Here is a 21922-nt window from a genome sequence, read left to right as displayed (position 1 = left end):
AGAAAAATAAATTTATAATCAAAACTTACAAAGCAGCTGCAAGGGGAAACCAAGAACTCTTAGTAATAAAGAACACGTGAATGTGCGTCCATACGCGTTTTCAAATTTCTTAAACAGAGGTGATTCCATTTGCTTTAGATAAAACATCCGCCCAATTTTTTACCTGAGAAGTAACAGGGTGCGGGGTGGGCAGCGGGCCGAGACTGGTGTGAGACGCAGGTTTCCTGTCACACAGCGAGTTCATCCATTCCCCACTCCTTCTCCCTTTCTTAGCATTTCTTAAATAAGAAAACTAAGACCCAAGGAGGCACCTGAGTTCCTTGAGGTCCCAAAGGTGGCTACCAGTCTGAGGACTGTCAACAGGCCTTCTGGCTCTGAGGTCAGCACCCTCTCCACAGCCAGCAGGCCTCTTCCTGCTGGTGCCCCACCCCAAGCCCACTTCACCCAGCCCCACATGGCGTCTTCCAGGTGGGAGAGAGAAGAGCATGACTTATGTCCTCTCCGTCCTGACCTCAAGTGCCTCGCATTTCAGAAGCGTACTCTGTGCCCTCAGGACACTGGGCGATGATGACAAAGCTGCAGGGACTCGGCCTGTCCCAGGGCATTCTCCTACTTTCAGAACAGAGCGCTTCCTAGTGTCCCCGGAGTCATAATTTCTGAACATTTAATATAATGATCCAGAATGACAGGGTATGCATTAAAAAAAAAAAAAAAAAAAGCGGCCTCTAGACTCCTACTTTATTAAATATGGTGTCAATAGACTTTTTTAGCCCCTAGGCAATACAGTGTAATTGAAGTTATTCTGTTCCATTCTCTTATTTTTTGGTTCTTTTTTTAACTTGCAACTTTCCTTGCCACCTCTGTATTACTTCCTTGTCATATGTGCTTGGTGGTTCTTCCGTTTCTTATTGCCAGGACTAATGACATGGGATCGAGCCCTCTGAAAGGACACGTTCCAAAGGCACCAAGTAGAGGGAGCACACCGGAGGTTTGGACGCAACTGGAGGCAACTGTGACTACGTGTCGTAGTCACGAAAAAGACTGCCCAAGACAGCAGCAAACAGGTCATTCCACTTTCAAAAGAGTGATGGCTAGTGGGAAGGGGTCTGGTCAGAGGAGCCAGATTAACCCCGGGCTATCCACTGAGACATCTTCCTTGTCTCTATCACTCACTCTCTCATAGCAAAACACCTGAACTACACACGTCAATAAGTATTAAGTGATGGTGGCAAAAAATGAGCCCTTTTTAAACTGGAGTTTAGCAAAAAAACCCATAGACAACTGGAAGAAGCTGGCTGCTCCTTCCAAGGGAAGCTACTAAGAAGAAAAGAATGGGGAAGCGCCCAGTTAATTCTGCTTGAGTGAGAACATACACTGGCCCCGAGCGGCTGGAAAAGCGCCCCCGATGCAGCAGTGCAGGGGCTCAGCCACGTGGGCTGACTCCACTGGAGGGATTCGAGGATCTGGAGCAGAAAGCAGCCTCTACTAGGTTTCTGTTCTATTCAACTCAGTCAAACAGTATTTTCTGACCATCACCCCTGCTCCAGGTCCTGGACTACGTTCTGGGGACACAGGAGGAATCAGACTGAGTCCCTGACCTCTTGGCCTGGCATGGGAGCACCCATACCAAGAGGCCATCACAGCCCAGCATGGCAGGCCTCACACTTGTTAGCACTTAGCTAACACGCTGGGTACGTCACTTAGTGATCTGGTTTTACGTCAGCTCCATGAGGACAGGGATTTCCATCTGTTTTGTTCACTGCTGTAGGTAGCGCCAGCACATAAAATGGTGACCAGCAGAGTGTTGGTGCTACAAATATTTGTGGAATGAATAAAATAAACGTGAACCAGTCATCTAAATTGAATTTAATAAGTAACCCTGTAGACAACATAAAGGGGTCATCCTATCTTCATGTTCACACAGGATCAAGACAATGGAGAATGGGCAGGCTTGCCATCTGCCAGGCCCCAAGACCAAACGCAAGAAGTGCAGAGCCAGGGAGACAGACCCGGGCCTGAACGCTAGGCTGGGTAATTGCAGAGACCGTCTTTCTTATTTAGGACTACCCAACACATTCTGTCTCCTAACACCTCAGCACTCTGCTTTACATATGCGGAAAATGCACTGGAATTCATCTCTATCCATGTACCTTGGAAAAATATTTTAAAGGGAGTAATGAAACAGTTTTAAGTATCATTTAGTTTTCAGGGTGTTGGGGGAAGAAGAACAGAACACTACTAGGAAATATGAAGGTCGCAGGTGGGGGCTACGGAGGCCATTATTACATCTCCCTAAGAGAGACGTTAGATTTAAGACACAGGCACACCGGGAGAGAGGAGACAGCTTGAAGTGAGTTACTTCCTTTCACTGTGGGGTTCCTTTTCTTTTAACCTCTTATTTCCTTTCCCCAACCCTGAGGTCCAGTTACCTGGCTAATATAACATGTTTCTCTGGTGAAAATGTAAGAAGCCAACGTCACCATACAGAGTGTTCCACGCATACACATTAAAATTGATTCCAGTTCTGTTGCTAAGGAACTGCAGAAGAAAAGAGTTTTCTGTCCTCTTCATTTATAAAATAACCACTCTGTGTATGGGAGAACAAATGCAATCTCTCAGGTCCCCTTGTGTCTTGTTCTCAATTTTTAAAAGAACAGAGAAAGATGATCGAGAGGGGCTGAAAGTGTATGCTATTTCCATTTTTTTACACGCCCTTGAAAATAACATAGAAAACATGGTTTCAATAACTCACTGCTCCAGTATTTATTAATCTTTCAAGTTTAAGATTCTCCTCAATGCTCCCTTCAAGCAAAAATGAAAAATGTCCTATAAAAATTACTCTTTGATTTTAAAAGATTACTCTGAGCAGCAAGGAATAATTTAGAATATGCACGTATGCAACGTGGGGTTACTTCCCAGGTCTCGTCTCTGTGCTGTACTGTCCCACGGCCTGAACACATACGTGTGCAGAAGCACACACGTTCCTCTAGGCGCGCACACACGTGGAGCCCTGAAGAGTGCACAATTTAGTGCTGGCTTAAAAACAAAACAAAACAAAACAAAACAAAACAAAAAACCCCTAAAATTAAGGTAGGAATTAAGCAACCTAAAGAATGGCCTTACTTATAAAGAAAAAAACAGGTACACTAACTTTGACCACAGTATAAAGAGGAAGCTTAGAGAGCAATATGGCCACGTGCGTGAAGGTAAGGTCACAGCTAAATTTGTAAATTTAACCCAGAGACCACTTCTACTGACACAAAATACTGAAATAAATTTTTGAAATATCTCCCCCTTCTAATGCTTGGCGCACATCATTTATGAAAGGATTTTTAAAATACGTTTCTCTTTACAGCTTGTTACACATTACAATCTTTCTGCAAACTAATTGACGAAATTGACTGCCTCACACCTACTTTTCTGCACATATAATTGATTTTTAATTTGCTGTTTCATTTCCAAAAGGACTTGACAATAAACTCTATCCACACTAGTGACTTCTTTAAACAAGGGTTTGATTCAAGGCTGATGGGAGCCAATTATAGGAAAAACAGCTCAATTCCATTAATACTTGAAACATTAGGCAAATTTTACCTGAATGTACATTTCTCTTTCGTAATATTAAGGACTAGTTTTTACCATGGACAATCCTAAGAATATATAACATGAGTAAGTATAATATGTGTATTACTTACACGTATTATGTCAACATTTATATTTCTCTTATTTCTCCTATTCTCATATCTAAGAATCAAATTGTTCATAGGAAACAGTACCGATTTAGTTTAAATTTAGGAAAGGGTAATCAGTAGAGAGAAAATCTACTTTGATTCAATTTAAAATTACTAAATACCTATTAGTGTTGCACTAAATATGGCATGACTATATTTCAGGTCTCAGGTGAACTGTAAAAAATTTCAGACTAAGATATCTTTAGACAGTGAGAATTTCATGTTACGATTCAACTTACGTAAGTTTACAATGACATAAAACCAGATATGTACATGAGCAAAGACCTGAAGAGCATGAAACCAGGAAACTGAGATGATAGTGAGGCTTCCACTGCCCTTTAATGTTTTTATAATGGTGTTCTAACAGTAGGGAAAAGTCACATAAAATTTACGAAAGTATAAAACGAATGGATTCATATTAGATTACCTACAGGATTCTCCTACCATCAACATTTCTGGAATAACTATAAAATGCTCAACAACTCTGGAAATCTGACCATTCCTAAAATAAATATCATACAACTAAGCTTTCCCCTATACTAAAGACACAGAATTTAAAACTAAAGACCAAGGTTCTGGACAGCTTAAAATCCAGGTGAGAGAACCTGTCGGCTGTGGGAGGCTCTCCTGCCCCTTGTCACTGTCCCACTCTCTGCTCTCACCTCCTACTGTATAGGACCGTGACTTTGGTTTTGCTGTGAATTCCATTTTCTACAGCAGCCACACAAACAGTAAATAAAATTCACTGTATTTCTGCCCCACCGAGCAGCTCTGTCTTCTGGCACATTAAGATGCCTGGCTTGAAAAGAGTGAACAACGAAAACATTTTCTCCAGCAGACATCCCCAAAGGGGCATAACAAAGGTGCCTGAAGATACTGCTGAGGAGAGACACCATGCAGATAGCTGTGTGTACTGCGCCAGGTAACTAACTCCTCGACCAGCCACTAGGTTCACTGGATTACAAGTATTCAGAAAATTAGTTTGCCATGCCATGCCATGTCAATTTTGAAAGGAGGACTTTCATTTATATTTATGATAAACTGAGCTTTAAATAGAAGGATGGTTGAGAGGTTTTAAAATTTATGAATTTGAAAATCCATGTACATGGCCAATTAAGGTTTATCACCACCATGGATCAACTGTCTTTGGGTAAAATTTTCAGAGGCTATTTGTATCTAGGTTGTTATTTGTATCAATATTACACCAAAATTGGAATAACATATTTAAAGAGAAACATACATCAAGATAAAATTTAGTTACCCAAGACGAAATGAAAACACTGCAGGAATACTGTAAGCAACAAAACCTTTCTCTTACGCAACACCTGGATTTTTGCTGAAAGTTAATTCAATGTGAAAATAATTTCCAAAACAAACACCGGCCAAGTGGATGGGAAGCAAAGGGTGAAATGCATAGCTCAGTGGAGCACCCAATCTTACAACCTTGCAAGTCAGGCCAAACTCCACCGGGAAAAAGCAGGCCCGGAATTTTAAAAAGAATTCAATTAGCATTCCCAGTATTTCCGTAATCAACAGCTGAATGCTAATTAAGAGCAGAGCATCTAGCAGCAGGGGGATCCCAGTGCGATATGCCATACCACGCCAGCAGCAAATGCTCCCTTCAGCCTGCATGCATAAATAAACAGAATTAATAACTATCTGAGCATGAATGGGTGACTTAATCCGTTTCGATTAGGTGCGGTGCTGCCTGGGGCCGTTGCGTTATATTTAAATGTGTTCATCATGTTTAATTGAAAACCTAATAATCTAGGGTTTCGGGTTTTTTTTTTTTTTTAAAGTTCTGATACGTATTTTCCTCCTCTTCCTCTTCTTAAGTTCTACTGATTTGGATGGCTTCCTGAAAAGGAACAATATTTTTAGCATAATGTAAGCGAAACTGGTTAACCATCAATATAATTCAAACGCAGCAGCCAACCGTTCACTTTGGCTCCACCCCAGCCCACACCGTGGTTATTTAATAAGCTTCATGAACTGACCTAGCATTTCTTTAAGAATGCCTCTCTGATCTGACTGGTTTATTCAGCCTGAAAGACTTTGCCATGAACTAGCTACCAAGGTGTTTCTCAGTCACTCCACTAAAGCAGAGTTCATTTGTCACTTTCTGGCCTAGGAGCTGACAAATCTGGCTTAGTTCAACAAGATTTAGAGTATCTTGGCCCCAAAGCAACTTCAAAAAGAAATACTATGTATGTCTACACGCACAAAGTCACAGGAATTACTGAGAGAAAGTGTGAAACGAAAGGCCTCCCACTGTGTAATTCTGAGGCAAGAATCCGTGACTATCTGAAAGATCTAAGAAGAGAGGAGGTTGGTGATATTGTTATTAATAATTTGTGAACTTCTTCCATAAGTAAAACTTTTAAGGTCAGTTTTGGATGCACGTAAAAATTTTTCACTTTGATGCTAACGAATATTGAAAATTATAACTTAAAATGCTGGATTGAGGACTGTGAAGAATCTTTATAAATAATCGGGAGTCATCAATATCCCTCAAGCCTCTCATAGGTAGAGACATTATTCTCTACCAGACGTGACCCCACCATGAATAAATTCTTGCTCTTAGTAACATTACAAACCAGGAGGGCAATCAACCCAGAAATAAAAATAGTGAGGAAGAGAGCTGGTGAGGATGACAAAAAGCGAGCATGAGGAACAAAAGATTAAGTGCCAATGAATGATGCAAGAGGAGATACAGTTCTGAGAGGGGGCGGCCCCCGTGGGGTGGGCGAGCACTGCACCAAGCCTCTGAGGATGGCTGGGGCTCAGAATGGCAAGAGAGATGAGCCCATATGGGGCCAGTGGACCTCCCGGAGCCAGGAGGCACGTGGGCTGCCTGCTCAGAGTCCAGACGGGGGTTCAGATCACCAGGTGCTCATTGCACCAACCCTTTCACACGATGCTCAACTCGCATAAACACAAAGGTAAACAGTGATGCCATTGTAGTCAGATCAAACTGATGTACTGGGGACAATAATGTTTAAAAATAACAAGAACATCCAAGTACATAAAAAACTGAGGGAAAAAAACGGAGGAAGGCGCACATGCTTATTTTAATTAGGACACACTTGTTTTGCTTATTCCTGTGACTCCTGGGTGAGAAAAATTAGTGAGTCCAACAGGAGGAGGCCACATGAACAGAGCAGATGTTTTCTCACAGCCAGAGCCAGGCTAAGGTCAAGAGTCGAGCTGGTCTACGTGCCTTGTTGCAACATGAAACTATTCAAAGATTTGATCTGGATGCCTTTATCATAAGATTCCTTTGGCCTATCAATTATTCAATCACCCTTCCTTGTTCACTCGTGAGGATTTAGAAAGTGAAACCGAACTTCTTATAAATAAGGGTACGAGTGGCCTAAGGCCCTGCAGGGCTGGATGACCGCCAAAACATCTCAAAACTTCTGATGAAACAAGAGCAGTTAAGGACCATTATCCTGCACTAAGAATGTGCAGCCCTTTGAAGTTGTTAAAGTTTTCGAGATAAAGCCGGCTTTTTCCAATGTGAGGCTCCCCTTTCCATGCCACCATCTGATAAAAGTCCCCAAGCAGCAGTGGTGGGGACAGAGCCCGCATCATGCCCAGTATAAGCAAGTGCTGTCGGCAAATTCCAGTGGGAATGAAAGGTCAAGGGAGAAATGAGGGAAGGGGAAGAGGGTCATGGCTCCTAAGGAGCTGAGGAGGCAGGAGTGAACCGAGGGACGGGATGGTGGAGGTGGAGGTGGAACACAAAGGTGGGGGAGAGGGGAGGCCAAGAGGAAATGGAGAAGGAGAGGAGAAGCTCGGGAAGCGAAGCAGAGCAAGGGTGAGGAGCACCCGCCCTGGTCCGGGTTAGCATTAGGGTTGGGTTGGCACACAGGCTGGGACCGACGGCTGGTGATCGCACCCCACACTCGTTCCATCCCTTTCAACTCTTTAAGCCTTTCTTCTACGAAGGCTTTTTGTAGAGTTTAGAATTTTTATTAATCAAATCTCTTATCTCCTCACATAAATAGGTCTATGGTGAAAAACAACATCGATATGACTTTTCAAAACAAGCGAGCTTAACATTTTTACTTTGGCCACTGTCTGAACAATAACAAATGTTTAATGTTTCCATCTCGTTACTAACCATGTAAAGTTTAAAAATTTTTAATTTAAAAACAGCAGTCCCGACTTCATCCTAAGTCTGATAAACGTGGAGTCTGAAGGGTGCTTTATCACCGAACCTCCACGGGCCATTCCGGTCACTCCCTGCTGTCTCCTAGTTTTCCTCCATTCCTCTCAACCCTCGCCCACCCGCAAATCGAGCCATCCACGAACAAATTCTCTTGTTCGACCTGCAAGGTACGTGCACAATCTCGCTACTCATCACCACCACTGCTGCCACACTACTCAATCCCCAGTTGCCAGCTCGCACGACAGCCCACGGAGCCTGCTCTTCACTAAGCAGAGTGCGTCACGCCTCTGCTCGGAATATGCAGAGCGAGTAGCAAGGTGCTGAGCGCGGGTCCACAGGCTGCGCCCGATCCATCTGCCCCCCCGCGGGACCCTTCCCCCACCTCGAACACACGCTGGGCATGCTTTCTTCCACATTAGGGCCCAGAACTCTCTTCTCCCTGAAATCCAAAAGGCTCATCTCATTTCACTAAGGTCTCTGCTCAAATGGTACTCACCAGGCCTTTCCTGAGCCCCCTTACAGAAGACAGCACAGCGCTCCCACCCGGTTCATCCCCGCCCACCCCACCCCACTCCAGTTTCCTCAGCACCTGGGCCACCACCGACATACCCCGATCTACAAGTGATCGCCCTCTAAAAACATAAGCCTTGTCAGGAGGGACCTTGTGTGCCTCTTGATATGGCTCCTGGCACATAATAAGCACTCAATAAATGTTGCCGAAAAAACGGGATCACAAAAGCACATAGAATGTCTAAAGTTTCTTAGCATATTTTAAAATGTAGGTGAGGAACTTAAACAATCAATACGTGTTTCAGTGCCAGCCTTCACCCTGATTTCACTCACCTAAAGAGCAAATGCCAAGCAGTAACACTCATACTGACGACTGCATTTGCAAAGAACAAGACACCTGCAAAGTCTTTTCCAGAAACACCTTTCAAAAGTCACAAGATGGGGATGCAGCTTCGGGAGAACTCTGCTGAGACAGGAATCCGTGAGTTTGCAAATCTGTATTTGTGGGCACATTTCGACCTTCCCACCTTCTTTAATGGGCCATAATAATAGAATGAATATGGGAGATCTGCTGTATTTATTTAATCAAATCTATGCTTCCTGTTTTTGACTAATATCTTTCAGCAGGCCAGGGATCTGCCAGGTCTCAAGATAAAAAAAAAGTCACCAGCCCTATTCTAGGTTATGTATCAGCTAGTTTTAACAAGTGTGTGTCTCAAAATAGAGAGGTATCAAACACCAAAGACGAAGCAACCAACCAAAACTAAGTTTTTTTAAGAGTAACTACCAATTTCTTCTCTTTCCATGAAACCTGGGAAAACTTTTCCCGCCTCTTACGGAACCCTAAGCTTACTAGAATCAAGCCTTTCTTGATTACGAGGCTTAAAGGATCCTTCTGTGCTTGCTGGACGCCACGGCCCGTCTGTACACACGGCTGAGTCTCTGCGATGAGGCCCTCTGCCCCCAAGTGGCAGGCAGTCACACACTGAGAAGGAAACGCCCGATGACCTAGAGCACAGGGCGCACTCCCGTCAGAGCTCACCACTTCGTCCTCGGTCCAGCACTTTTCGATCAGCTTGGGCACCGGCTTCTTCACCAGGCGCTGCAGGGCTCTGCCAGCGTCATACCCGCTTTCGTGGAGCTGAAACAACAGCAGTTCTAGTTAGTTAACTGTACCAAATGACAGGACTGGGCGCAAATCGGTAGAAGGGAAGCCCTGCGGTTCCTCCCTCTGACAGGGGAATCGGTGAACGGGCGTTCAGACTCACGACCCTGCTATCCAACCGCCCTCCCAGTTCCAGCCGTTCCGGGGGAGGGAGACAGGTAAGGCAGAGAACATTTTGGCCATAATAGAAATAAGATTAAGAACGTCTGGCCTGGCACGTTCCATGCACTCAATATCTTTCATAATCCTATGAGGAAGGTATTCTCTCATTTAATCTAATGGGATAGGAACTACTGTCATTCCATTTTACAGATGAGGAAACTAAGGCATAGAAAGGTCAAATGAAGGTGCTCCCCACACTAAGCTAGTAGGCGATGGAGCCAAGACTCAACCCCTGTCAATGTGATCCCGACTTTTGTCCCATTTTCCTCGAAGGAGCCTGACGATATACTAGATTATGTTCTTTCCCTTAAGCATTTTTCTTTAAGTCTTTCAACTGTAGTAACTTCACCAAAAAAATTTCAAGTACCTAAAACAGAAGAGCTCTTTAAAGAAACTAATAATTCGCAACAGTATATTAACTTTTCAGTACACACAATGCAGATGCTAGTTTGTCTATATCTCCCTTCTAGGACCAGATTCACTCTCAGGAAAGCTAATGAACTTTTTTCACTCCATATCCTTTTCAACTCTGGTCAGTGCCTGGTCCCACAGACCTCACTGTGTTTTGTAGACACTCCTGCCTTGATTCCTGTGACCCTACCCATTCCTTGTTCCTGAGTCTCAACTTGTAGACAATGGAAAGAAGTAGCAGCTAGAAAGATCCTCTTGCTCAATCTACTTCCCTAAACTATGGCTAGCCCCTCAAAATTCTCACTAGAAATCTGCCTTTCCTTTACAGGTCTATTTCCCTGACACGAAAATCCGTTTTGGCTAAGACTTGTGTCTCCAGTGCCTAACATGGTGCATAGTACAAGGTGATGCAGCAGAAGACAGACCTGTTAAACGCACATATAAATACCCTCAACTAGTGTTCCCAGGTACACTCAACCCAAAACTAAATCTCCATTTATCTGAATCCATTCAGCCTCACGTCGCTGAGTGCCTAGCAAGTTCCAGGCCCTGTACCAGGCCCCAGGGATACGGGAGAGAACAGAAAACAAAACAGACAGAGCTGCCCTCACAGAGTGGACATTCTGATGTTTTCACCTGAGCGTCAACCCCTAGTCTGAACAACTCACCAGCATCTGCTGAACACTCGGTACAAATAAGGAACAAACCTTATTAAGTCATAGTTTTTATTTCTAGGAAACTTACAAACTAGTGGGAATATATTGTGGGGATACAACAGATACAAGATGACAAGATCAAGGAAGCTGCAGTAATTACTGCCAGGCGTAGGCAAAGAGCTGCAGACGCACAAGGGGAGAGAGCCCCACGTTTCCTATCTTCAACAGAAGAGTCATAAGAAGGTCGGACAGACCGCCTTCCTAGCAACGGCTGTACCATCAGGGCTGGGCGTGTAGTAAGCCTGTGATAAATATTTGTTGGATGAAATAAATATTTGAAATATACGTAGCAAGTCTCTCTTCTAACCAACTGCTATTAGAAGAGATATCACAAATACTTGTTTTCATTGCTCATACATCAAAACAATTACAAATTAAAATTTGCTAAGTATTCGTACAGCTTAGAGGACTCCAATTCATTTTAAATCCAGAGTGTCTAGGGAAGTCAAAGCTATGTGTTAATTACAACATATCAACTACCTTAAAACCAAGCACCTACAATGATCAATGCTGGATCCTGCTTTGGTGGTGGTACAGTGTGTTGGGGTGGGGGGACATGATGATATAAATGCTAGACATTAACATGTCTTTTAATGACAGTTAGCATTATTAGACTTTTAAAAATGAAATAGTATGTTATACTATACTGTACTAAATATGCTTGAAAACTGATCCAGCCTTCTTTCAAAAGTATAAAAAGATAAAAATAAAGTTGGATTTTCTTACTTTGCCTAATATCTAGAACAAGCAGATATTTGCCAAATTCTACAATATAATGAGGATCTATAATGAGAGCTTAACAACATGGATTGGAACTGAAGGAAAAACTGCATGCCTATCTAAATTTTTTTTTAAGCACACATTTTAGTGATAATCTGAAGTCAATTCAAGTCGATCAAACTATAAATTCTTCATAAAAAGCTCATGGCGAACTAACAGCATTTTACGAGAGGTAATTATAGTACATGGGGTAATTACAAGGAGAGGAAATGAAAAAAAATGGCCTCTGGAGCCAGACTGTAGGTGCAATGCTAGCTCTACTGCTTACCTCGGTGTGTGATCTCAGCAAGCGACTCATCCTCTTTGGCCTCAATTTTGTCATCTTTAAAAATGGGTATAACACTAACATCTAGCTCTTAGGGCTATTGTGAGGATGACATTAGAAAATACATGTAAGTTGCTTAGAACTGTACCTGGCAAATTACTATGCTAAATGTGTGAGCTATTTATTTTTAAAAGGAAAGAAAAAAATAAAGGAAGCAGTCGCTACTTAATTTTCATCAAGTTTCTATATTTAGAGAGCAGACTTTTCAGACACAGAAAAAAACTGCTAAACCATAAACAAAAACCACTTATGTTTCCCATAATTACTCATGTTAATAATTTATGAAATTTGATTAAAACTGGCTCAGTACACAGAAAAAATTTTAAAAATTTAAATCTTATGGCTAATAGTAAATTACTCATGAAAATATGAAGCCCATTCCAAAAGTGAACAAGTGATTGAAGTTCAATCAAACATCATTAATCCCTATGACATTCCTGCCTTTTGGTGAACCAAGGAGAGTTCACATGATAGCTAGAAGAAATGTTTTGACTAACTTACTGAACTTGTTGTATTAGAGGCAGACTACAACCTGCAGGTCTCCCAGTCGAGTTTCTAGTGAGGTGCTTATTAGAGAAAGAGGCATTTCCCCCAAAACCCAGCACTCACACTTCCTTTACAAATCTTCACGTCAGGTCACACTTTCCCTTGATAAAGCTGTTGCAATTTATGTGGTAACCTGAGCTTCCTTCCGCTGCTCTGTTCTCTAAATAACAAATAACCCCGCTCTTTGACGCGATCTACTGTCTGTCTTATTAAAATATTCCTGTCCCTGACCTTTCCATAATATAAACTCAATAAATATTTAGAGTATCTACCTCTCCTATCTCTACATGAAGACACATTTGAAAAGTAAAAGGTATGGACTATTTACCAACAGTAACGAAATATTTACTGAACAAAGGACGTTACTGTACTGTCGTTCACACAAGCTAGGACGAAAGGTGTCCTAGTGTGCCCTCTTCCCAGGGAGCCAAAAAGAAGCTTTCTAAATAGTCATCTTCTTCTTCACGTTCTAAACATTTACTTCCACTTTCCAGGAATCTTGTCTGATTCTTTAAAAAAAAAATCCTTAAAGAAATACTTTAATTACATTTTATTAAAGATATCTTTTTAACATACTTAAAGTGTTACAACCCCACATAGCTTCGCAAGAATGAAGACTATCTTTTGAGCACTTTGGGGAAATTACTGGAGTGCAAGATACCCTTCATTCCCTCCACAAATATTTACTGAGTGCTAAACAGTGCTAGACCCTATTCTAGGTGCTAGGGACAGCACAGTTGTGAGTGACAGAGGTAGCAGACATCAGAAATGTCCCGCTGAGAATGGTGTCTGTAACCTGTGAGAATCAGTTTACAGCACTGGTCTCGAATAATACAGCTATCTGAATGCCACATCCAAACTCCAGGGTCCTAAAAAGTTGGGTTCTACTTTCTTTGCTTGATGTGTCATGAGCAAGCAAGCACTGTCTTGAAAGGAATTTATTTTCTACATGAATGTAAAGATTTTCTTTTTTCAGACTGGGGGCAAAATAATGTTGGAGGAAGAGCTGAACTAAATATTTCAATTGTGTTCCTCATGCAACTTAGAGTTGGTAGTTTACCAAAATACTGGCCATCCTAAATCTCTAAAAATTGTCATTAAAAAGATTCCCCTCTAATATAACATTTAGCTCTGAAGAATTAGAAAATTTCATCTTCTGAAAAATATGGGTTTCAAATGTTAAACAACTGTCATGACCACACCGAAACATCTAGATAGGGAGGAAATTCAGTCCAGGCCTCCCAACACTTCTCAGGTAAGAGGCCCTTTAACACGGGTAAGATTCTCCACCATTTCCCTAGAGAAAATGGTTCAAAGAAACTGCAATGAAGGTGGGGTGGCGGTGGGGTAAGAACCCTCAAATGCCTTACAGCTTTACTTTACAGCCTTGGAAAAGCAATTAAAGATAAATAAACCTGTCTATCCATTCTGCAGCCAAGCCAGGCTGGTAAATTCTGGGATGAAATGCAGTGTTAATGTAGTGTATAGAGATTTGTATCATTTTGGAGCCGCTGGGAAAAGATCATTGCAAAAAACAGGGACCACGATATAGCATCTTGACTCCATCAGCTTCCAATCTTCGCAGGCTACTGGTGGGAGAAACATTTAGCTCTTAACATTATCCTCATCACCCTGCCAGCCACTAAAGCAGACGTCATTCAGCAGAAATGACTGTTTTGAACCACATTATCAAAGGGGCGCACGCGTGCGTGCGTGTGTGTTTAATCCAATGATCAGAGAAGCACAGACTTGAAAATCTGCCACTTGCACATGACTGAACTGCAAGGCTGCACTTCTACACAAGTAAAATCCACCTTCCCCTAAAGCGCAAGTAAAGATCTGAGGAATCTGCTAGAAAATGGAGATTCTTTACCAATCCACTAGCCTTTCAAAAGTCACTTTGTCACACAGAACTATCCCCGTCTCGCTGTTTTCCAGCAGTCTGTCGGCTGGTCCCTCTGGTCCCTCCATGGAATCCTCAGGTTGTGTGTTTCCCTTTGTGTTGGTTTGCTCATTGTGAATGAGCTAACAGGAAGTCTTCCACCCTCAGGTATCCAGCCCTGCTCTGCCGCGTCTTCGGGTGCCCATGAGACCCAGTGGGACATCCCGGACTCAGCAGAGGCCGCACCCCTGCAGTCTCGCTGCCTTCCATTCGTTCGGCACAGGGCTACTGAGCACCTCCTTTCGCCAGACGCTGTGCCAGCCAGGAGGCCATGAGTGGACCAGCAGAGTGGACCTGGTAGGGGATTTTGGTGCTAGCAGCAGCAGCTTCTGAGTAACAAACTCCTGCTCTGGTGCCATGGTAACAACGCAACCACCACAGTGAACAACGCAACCACCACAGTGCACCACGCAGAGCCAAAGACACTGCCCTATGTAACTGGACCCATTCAGCCAGCTGCAGAGAAAGCTCTCAATGACCCCAGAGCCTCAGCGGCCCCTTCCCCATGAACGTCCAGTCAATGCCTTCTGTAGCCTAGTGGACGCAGCACAGCATCTGAGGCAGGAGACAGATTCTTATTAGCAGCTTTGTCACAGACCAGCTGGGCTGAGGCTCTCATCTGTCAAATGGACCTACCACCACCATCCTTCAGCTGTGTCAAAGGACAACGCAAAGCATTAAATGAGACACGATGTGACAAAAGACTCTGAAACGTCAAAAGGCTATAAACCGTTCAGTGGTATCACCATCGGGAGTTATATTTTAGGTACCTGGCTCTTACCTAAGAGCATTCGAAAGTGCCCACAGTGCTGGTAGCTACATTTCCCCCACTGTCTCGTCGCGGCCTCTGACCTCTCTGTGCTTAGCAGAAAGAAGGGATCATGCCACAAAAAGAAAAACACATTTCTGCATAATTGCCCACGTTAAATCTGCTACTCTCATTCTGCCTGACAAATCATTCCCTGCTTATTACTTTCTGTAATTTAATACATATAAGTGCTTTACTGGCAAGCTTCTCGAAAGAATAAATAATACTTAATGACTGCCTACAGTTTAATTAACTCATGATTGAACTTCTCATGGATTGCTATAAACATTAAATTATATCCTTCCTCAAAGCAACCATGATGAAAATCTTGTTTCAAGCTTTAACTCTCCTGCCTAAACAATTCTGAAATTTCAGCAAATCTGTATACTGGACAGAGAGGTGAGAGGATCAACCTTAATGCCTGGTTATAAAGTGTGTTATTTTATAGAGCAAGGACGAGGTCTTAATTTAAATAAGATTGAAAGTGTGCACGTGTCCGAACACCTCATTTATATTACAGCGATCATTACACATCTCTGGGTCTCAGGCAGTCTTATTAGCATAAACTGCGTATTACCACAAGGTTTCAAGTTTCTGCTCCGGCTTCTCATCCGAGCTGCCATTTTCTGTCTGTGTGATGTTGCAAATAAATTTTCCTTTTGGCATGGCTCAGCTGTCAGGCACCTCTGTTCTATAATGAACCCATGAATTACATCTCCCTGCTCTGACATCTCTGGTCTCACACATCAAAATATTGTTCTTCAATTGTAATTTATAACTTAATTTAAATGTCTCTTTTACTGTGACCTTTTAGATCAAATGGCACCGCATTTGGCAATTTCTACCACACCAAAGCATCCTTTTACAATGATGGCCGTTACAATAACTGGAGGGAAGGCCTGAGGTAGACGCGTTCATACTAAATATTAAATAATACGGTCCATTAAGAACACTAGATCTCAAAGTCTTCTGCAAAATATACTGTTTATTTGCAAGAAACTGCCAAAATAACTTAGGAAAAAAGGTGGGATTTAGAAGATCTTGAAATTCTCTATACAGTTTTAATTATTTCAACCATTAACATAAACTGAGAAAGATCTTGTGAAAATTTTTCCAAGACAAAACTTAAAAATTTTTTCTCATAATGCCTGATTCACAGATGTCAGTATATTTTCATTCACAACTCCATCACCAATAACCTAGTACCAAGCTCAAAATATGATCCATAATATACATTAAAACTAGAACTAAAATCAAGAGCATAATGTTTATTTTTGTTTGGCCACTGTCACTGCAAACTGAAGACGTGGAATCTGGCTGCTGAGAGTTGGAGTTAAAGGAAAGATCCGGTATATTTCAGAAGGAAATACACAGTTGTTGAACCAACACTCCAGCCAACACTGAAAACAACAGTGTTCAGGAATTATGCGAGCCGAGCCCCTGGAGTCACAAGGGAGAGAGGAGAGGGGACCAAAGTTTGCTGAGCACCGGATGTATGTTAGGTCATTGTGATTTCATCATTCCTCAAACCACTCTTTTGTGGCAAGAGTACTAAAAACCAAGAAACAAAACTGAAAAGTGCAGTACCTTGCTCAAGGCCATGTCCCTAAGTAACAGCAGAACAGGGATTCTAACAGAAAGCCACGTTCTAGGAAGAAGGCTGAGGTTCAGTACCAGAGCAGCTTAAGACTGGCAATCTGGTGGCAAAGGTGGCTCAGAGACTTCAGCTGCAATGACACAGCAAGCACACTGTCTTTTCTTCACTAGGGGATAAGGGTGGGCAGAGGCAGGAGGAGAGAATCAGCAGCTCAGAGAAAATACACACGTGCGCGCGCATGCATAAAAAACACAAAGTGCTAATGAACACTGACTGGGGTGACATTTATTCTGTCTTGAAAAACCAAGATGATTTCACAGAGTAGGTTTTGAAAATCAACAATCAGTATAGTATGATTAACCTTGTCTATAATACTCAATGAAAGTAAAAGAAAAAGAAAAATCATGATGGAGGACCGAAGAAACACCAAAAGTTGTTAAAGACAGGTGAGAGGCTAAAGTCAAAGGCGATAACAGCATCAAAATCCTGAATGCAGTTTTTAACAACTTATCACATAGAGAAAACTATTACAATAGTCAATGTAAGGAAATAGAAGAGAATAACAAAAAAAGGAAAATTAAGAGATCTCTACCAGAAGATTCAAGAAATAAAAGAGAAATTCAACCTAGACTAGAAATGCTGAACGACAAACATGAAAGCACATCATCTGACCAGGAAAAAATAAACAGAAGGTGGAAACAGACTGAAAAACCTGTATGAAAGAGACGAAAGGATGACAGATATCTTTGAAGAAGAATCCTGTGAGGAAGAACCTATAAATTCTAGGAAGGCAAGTGAAAGCAGCCCTGAAAGTACTGGGAAGAAATAAATCGCTAGGGGTGGATGGGATACTGATAAAATTATTTCAAGCCACAGAGACTGAATCTGTCAAAATCCTAACAATATGTCAACAAATATGGAAAACAAAACAATGGCCTACTGACTGGAAATGTTCAAAATCTATCCTAATTCTCAAGAAAGGAGATGGCAAGGAGTACAGTAACTACAGGACTATCCTGTCCTCAAGTTTAAATTATTATGTGTATAAATATAAGACAGCCGTGCTCATTAACCTGTTGGTGGTAACCCTACCTCATAAAACTATTATGAAGATTACATGAATTCATTCATAAAAAGCGCTGAAGCTTTTGCCTAACATATAAGCACTAAGATGAATAAATTCAATGTTTATTGTTATTAATACTGCTGTTAGTGACATCGGGCAGCTGACCAATGAAAATAACTGTGATAAATTTTAGGTCTTATGCCTGGTTCAAAATTCAGTCAAAAAGCTGACGGTGGGGCCAAAATGGCTTAGCAAAGGTAAATATAAAAAGGAAAATGAAGACCAAAGCACAAGAAAAAAAAAGAATGTGATGAGCACACATTCATAAAAGCTTATACCTACATTAAGAAGATGAGCTTTTAGGAAAACTGAGATAACTCCTTGCCTCTTTGTGCTGATCAGATCTGGGGAATGTTACTTTATTGTAGGTGCTACATTTTAAAAGATACACCAGACAAAGCTCAAAGGAGAAATAAAGGTTATACATAAAAATGGCTCATACTATGCCATGGGTGAAACTTAAAAATATTACCCTCAGTTAAAGAAGCCAGTCACAAAAGACCACTGTTGTATAATTCCAGTCATACGAAATGTTCAGAATAGGCAAAAGCCTATTCAGATGGAAGGTGAACCAGGTGGTTGCCTGCAGGTGGGGGATGGGAAGTGACTAATGAGTACAGATTTTTGGGGGGGCTGATGAAAATATTCTAAAATTGATCGTGGTGCTATTTACACAAATCTGTGAATACACTAAAAGCCATTAAATTCTACACCTGAAAGGGGTGAAATATAAAGTACGTGAATTATATATCAGTAAAGCTATTATATAAAAAAGAGCAACCTGAGGTGGTTCACCCGGGAAAGCAAAGCGGGGGTCACAGCTGAGAAGAGCTGCATCGATAGCGTGACGAATAAGAACTTAGAGAAAAGACATTTCCGTGAAAATGATCAAAAATGGAATCTCTGCTGCAAATAAGTAATGAAAGTGCCATCACCTAGAAGCTGTTAATATAAGTGGCCTTTTACCTGCCCACCTACCCTTTAGAAATTGTCATGTTTAGGGGAAAGAACAGAGTGCAACATAAAGTTCAACAGATCATCTAAAAAAGGAACAAAATATTAAAGCATTAAGTTCAAAAAGTCTTCTTCATCCAAATGAGACAAAAAAGAATATACCATGTATTCTATGTTAAAAGTGTTGTTGTCTGGGACTTCTGAACAGAAGTCAATTCATGAAGTTCTCAGCCCAAAGGGAGCCATGTTGGTAAATTTCTAAAAACAACAATTTTCAAAACAAAAATTGAAAATGTTTCTGATTGGTCAAAGTACAATAAATAAAAACTCAAAGTTATATATTATTATGCTGCTAATCAGATACTGTCTTGATTATATCAGGAAACCTCAACTGTGTGGTCTCTTCCGGCATCCTCACTTATGCTATAATGACCATATAACATGCAGCAGACTCCATCCAATATCCTGTTATAACATAAATAAAACAAGATGTTTGTCAAGACTGATTTATATAAGGTACTCTTCTGAAATTTACTGAATTTCCATGAAAAGAAATCATATAGCATATCGACTTTTCCCATTACTCTTTTCAACAACAAATCAAAACCTTGAGAGAAAAAAACCCATCATCCTACAACCAGTGAATCGTGACTAATCTGAAGGGAAGAAGAATGTAAGTCAGGGGTGCGGTGCGGAATGAATGTCGGAGACTCCTGATCACAGGCTTTAGACAAACTGTAATACCAGGGCCTCCTGGCAACGCCTTACACAGAGGCTGGGAATTACTTGACGTTCATTAAAGTCTTAAACACTGCAAAGCTAATCCAGGGCCAGATGCTTTAGTAAAGTCCGTTTATGATTAACAAATAGAAAATCTCCAATAGAAATGCCACAGACAATTTTTTAGAATAAAAGGGAATAAGATGGAAATTTATCCTTAGTGTAGGCTTATCTGTATACTCTGCTGTGGCAACTTTACACCACCAAGTTCTGGGTGATCAAATGTGATTTGGACTTGAACCTGATTTATTCATTCATTCAATCATTCAATGATTATTTAGTGCCTCTCTACCATATACCAGGCATTGAACTATGGCTCAGCAAAGATGATTAATATTCAATGGTTAACAAACAGTGATATTTCTAGATCAGAGATAAAAAACTAACCATGAAGCTATTGGAAGCCTTGAATCTTTTGTTGAAGGAGATGTGGATATGCATAAATAAATAAGGAAACAAACACATACTCTCCTGAATATGCAAAAAGCTTAATCCAAATGTCTACCAGCAATCCATATTTCAGAAAATAAAGCTGTCCAAGCAGAGGTGAAATCTTTGCTGCATAATTATAAATTTTACTCATATATAAGTGAGTATATATTCAATGTTATTGAGAGAAGGTAAACATGAAACTGCTACTAAGTTTCTGAGAAAAAGAAGTCAAAATAATTTGAATTGTATCAGGAAATGGGAAAGATACCTGAGCACAAAGAATAAAATCCAATATCAATTTAATAAAAATAAGTTAGCACGGTATTTTCTAGAAAACCTTAGTCTCAAACTATAGGGCTCTGCTGTAGTTTCTAAGCATAAAAAGAAAGGTCTATTTTGCAAAAGGCCAAATAAACGCAAGCATTTAAAGATGGCTGAATTAATCTCATTAGCACAATACAGGCCATCTATGTCTCATACAGCTAAGTGTCCATAGGAGCCTAATAAAACTGCATACAAAGACACGTACTAGAATAGTATATATGGAAACATTTCTAGGACCTTCCAGAGGGAGCAGCATTGCTTTGTCATATTTTAACATAATATTATTTAACATAACATAAAATTATCAATAAAACGATTTTGTTTATAGGTGTTTACAATTTACAATAGTAAAATATAATAAAACATATCTTTGCTGACATACATTAAGACGTACACCCTTGTCACTAAGAACACCCTCGTCTTTCAGCAAGAGACCAACACATTTATTACATCTTCTTCCTCTACATCAGTACAAAACTGTTTCTACGTAAGTAAAAAGATGAATACATTTTAATACAAATGAACGAAGAACAACTGTGTACCTAACTATTCTATAAGTTCGCCACTAGACCAAAAGTAATAAGTCACGTGGCCATGAAAATAAGATATTTTCATATTAACCACTTCCATGTTCTCCAATGAGGGCTCTGCTATTAAGAATATATACATGTAAATTTTAGGATTATTTGTTATAGTTCTCTGGTATTTTGTACTGTATACTTGAAATTGATAAAATAAAACAAAAAAGAATGCATACATGTTCCTCAAGTTTTATATAACCTGAGAAACATCTGCATTAAATTAAAATGGACTAGACACTCCGAACAAAAGGTTGAGCTTGCCAGACAGGATAAAAAAGCAAGAAACAATGAAAGAACTAAAGTACACGAGAGATATACTTAAAAAGAAAAAGCAAAATGCTAAGAAAGAAGCTGAAAGAAGCTATATAGCACACAGACAGCAAGCATAAGAAAGCTATGTATTACTATCAGACAAAACTGAGTTTAAGACAGAGTATTACTGGACACAAAGATGGTCACCAAAAAGGTAAAAGGATCAAATACATGGAGAAAGATATATTATACATGTTCATGCTCCTAGTGATACAACATTCAAACATATGAAGCAAAAACTAACAGAACCATAAAGAAAAAATAACCAAATCCATGATCATAGTTGAAGTAACTGATGATACAACTAGACAAAAGTTAGTAGGACACAATCTGAGTACTATGAATCATATTAAAGAAAATGACAATTATAGAACAGTATACCTAATAACTGCAGAATATAAGTTCATTACAAGTGCACATGGAACATTCACTAAGATAAATCACATGCTGAGCCAAGAAATAAGTGTCAATAGATTTCAAAAGACTGAAATCTTACCGGGTACTCTCTGACCACAGCAGAACTAAATTAGAAATCAATAATATTCG

At 40.7% G+C, this 21922-nt stretch overlaps 1 protein-coding gene across 3 annotated transcripts in view; it reads right to left on the bottom strand.

The window, feature by feature from the left end:
• Positions 1 to 21922, bottom strand: part of RERE (arginine-glutamic acid dipeptide repeats) — a 367252-nt gene that overhangs the window by 77224 nt on the left and 268106 nt on the right. For all 3 annotated transcript variants that reach the window (XM_015591356.2, XM_015591355.2, XM_015591354.2), the window contains one exon: positions 9458 to 9556. In XM_015591356.2, coding sequence (XP_015446842.1) covers positions 9458 to 9556 — 99 coding nt within the window. The remainder of the gene's footprint in view (positions 1 to 9457; positions 9557 to 21922) is intronic.

This window comes from Pteropus alecto, unplaced genomic scaffold, assembly GCF_000325575.1.
Source record: "Pteropus alecto unplaced genomic scaffold, ASM32557v1 scaffold125, whole genome shotgun sequence".
In the NCBI taxonomy this organism is placed as follows: Eukaryota; Metazoa; Chordata; class Mammalia; order Chiroptera; family Pteropodidae; genus Pteropus; species Pteropus alecto.
This window is presented reverse-complemented; position numbering and strand designations above follow the sequence as displayed.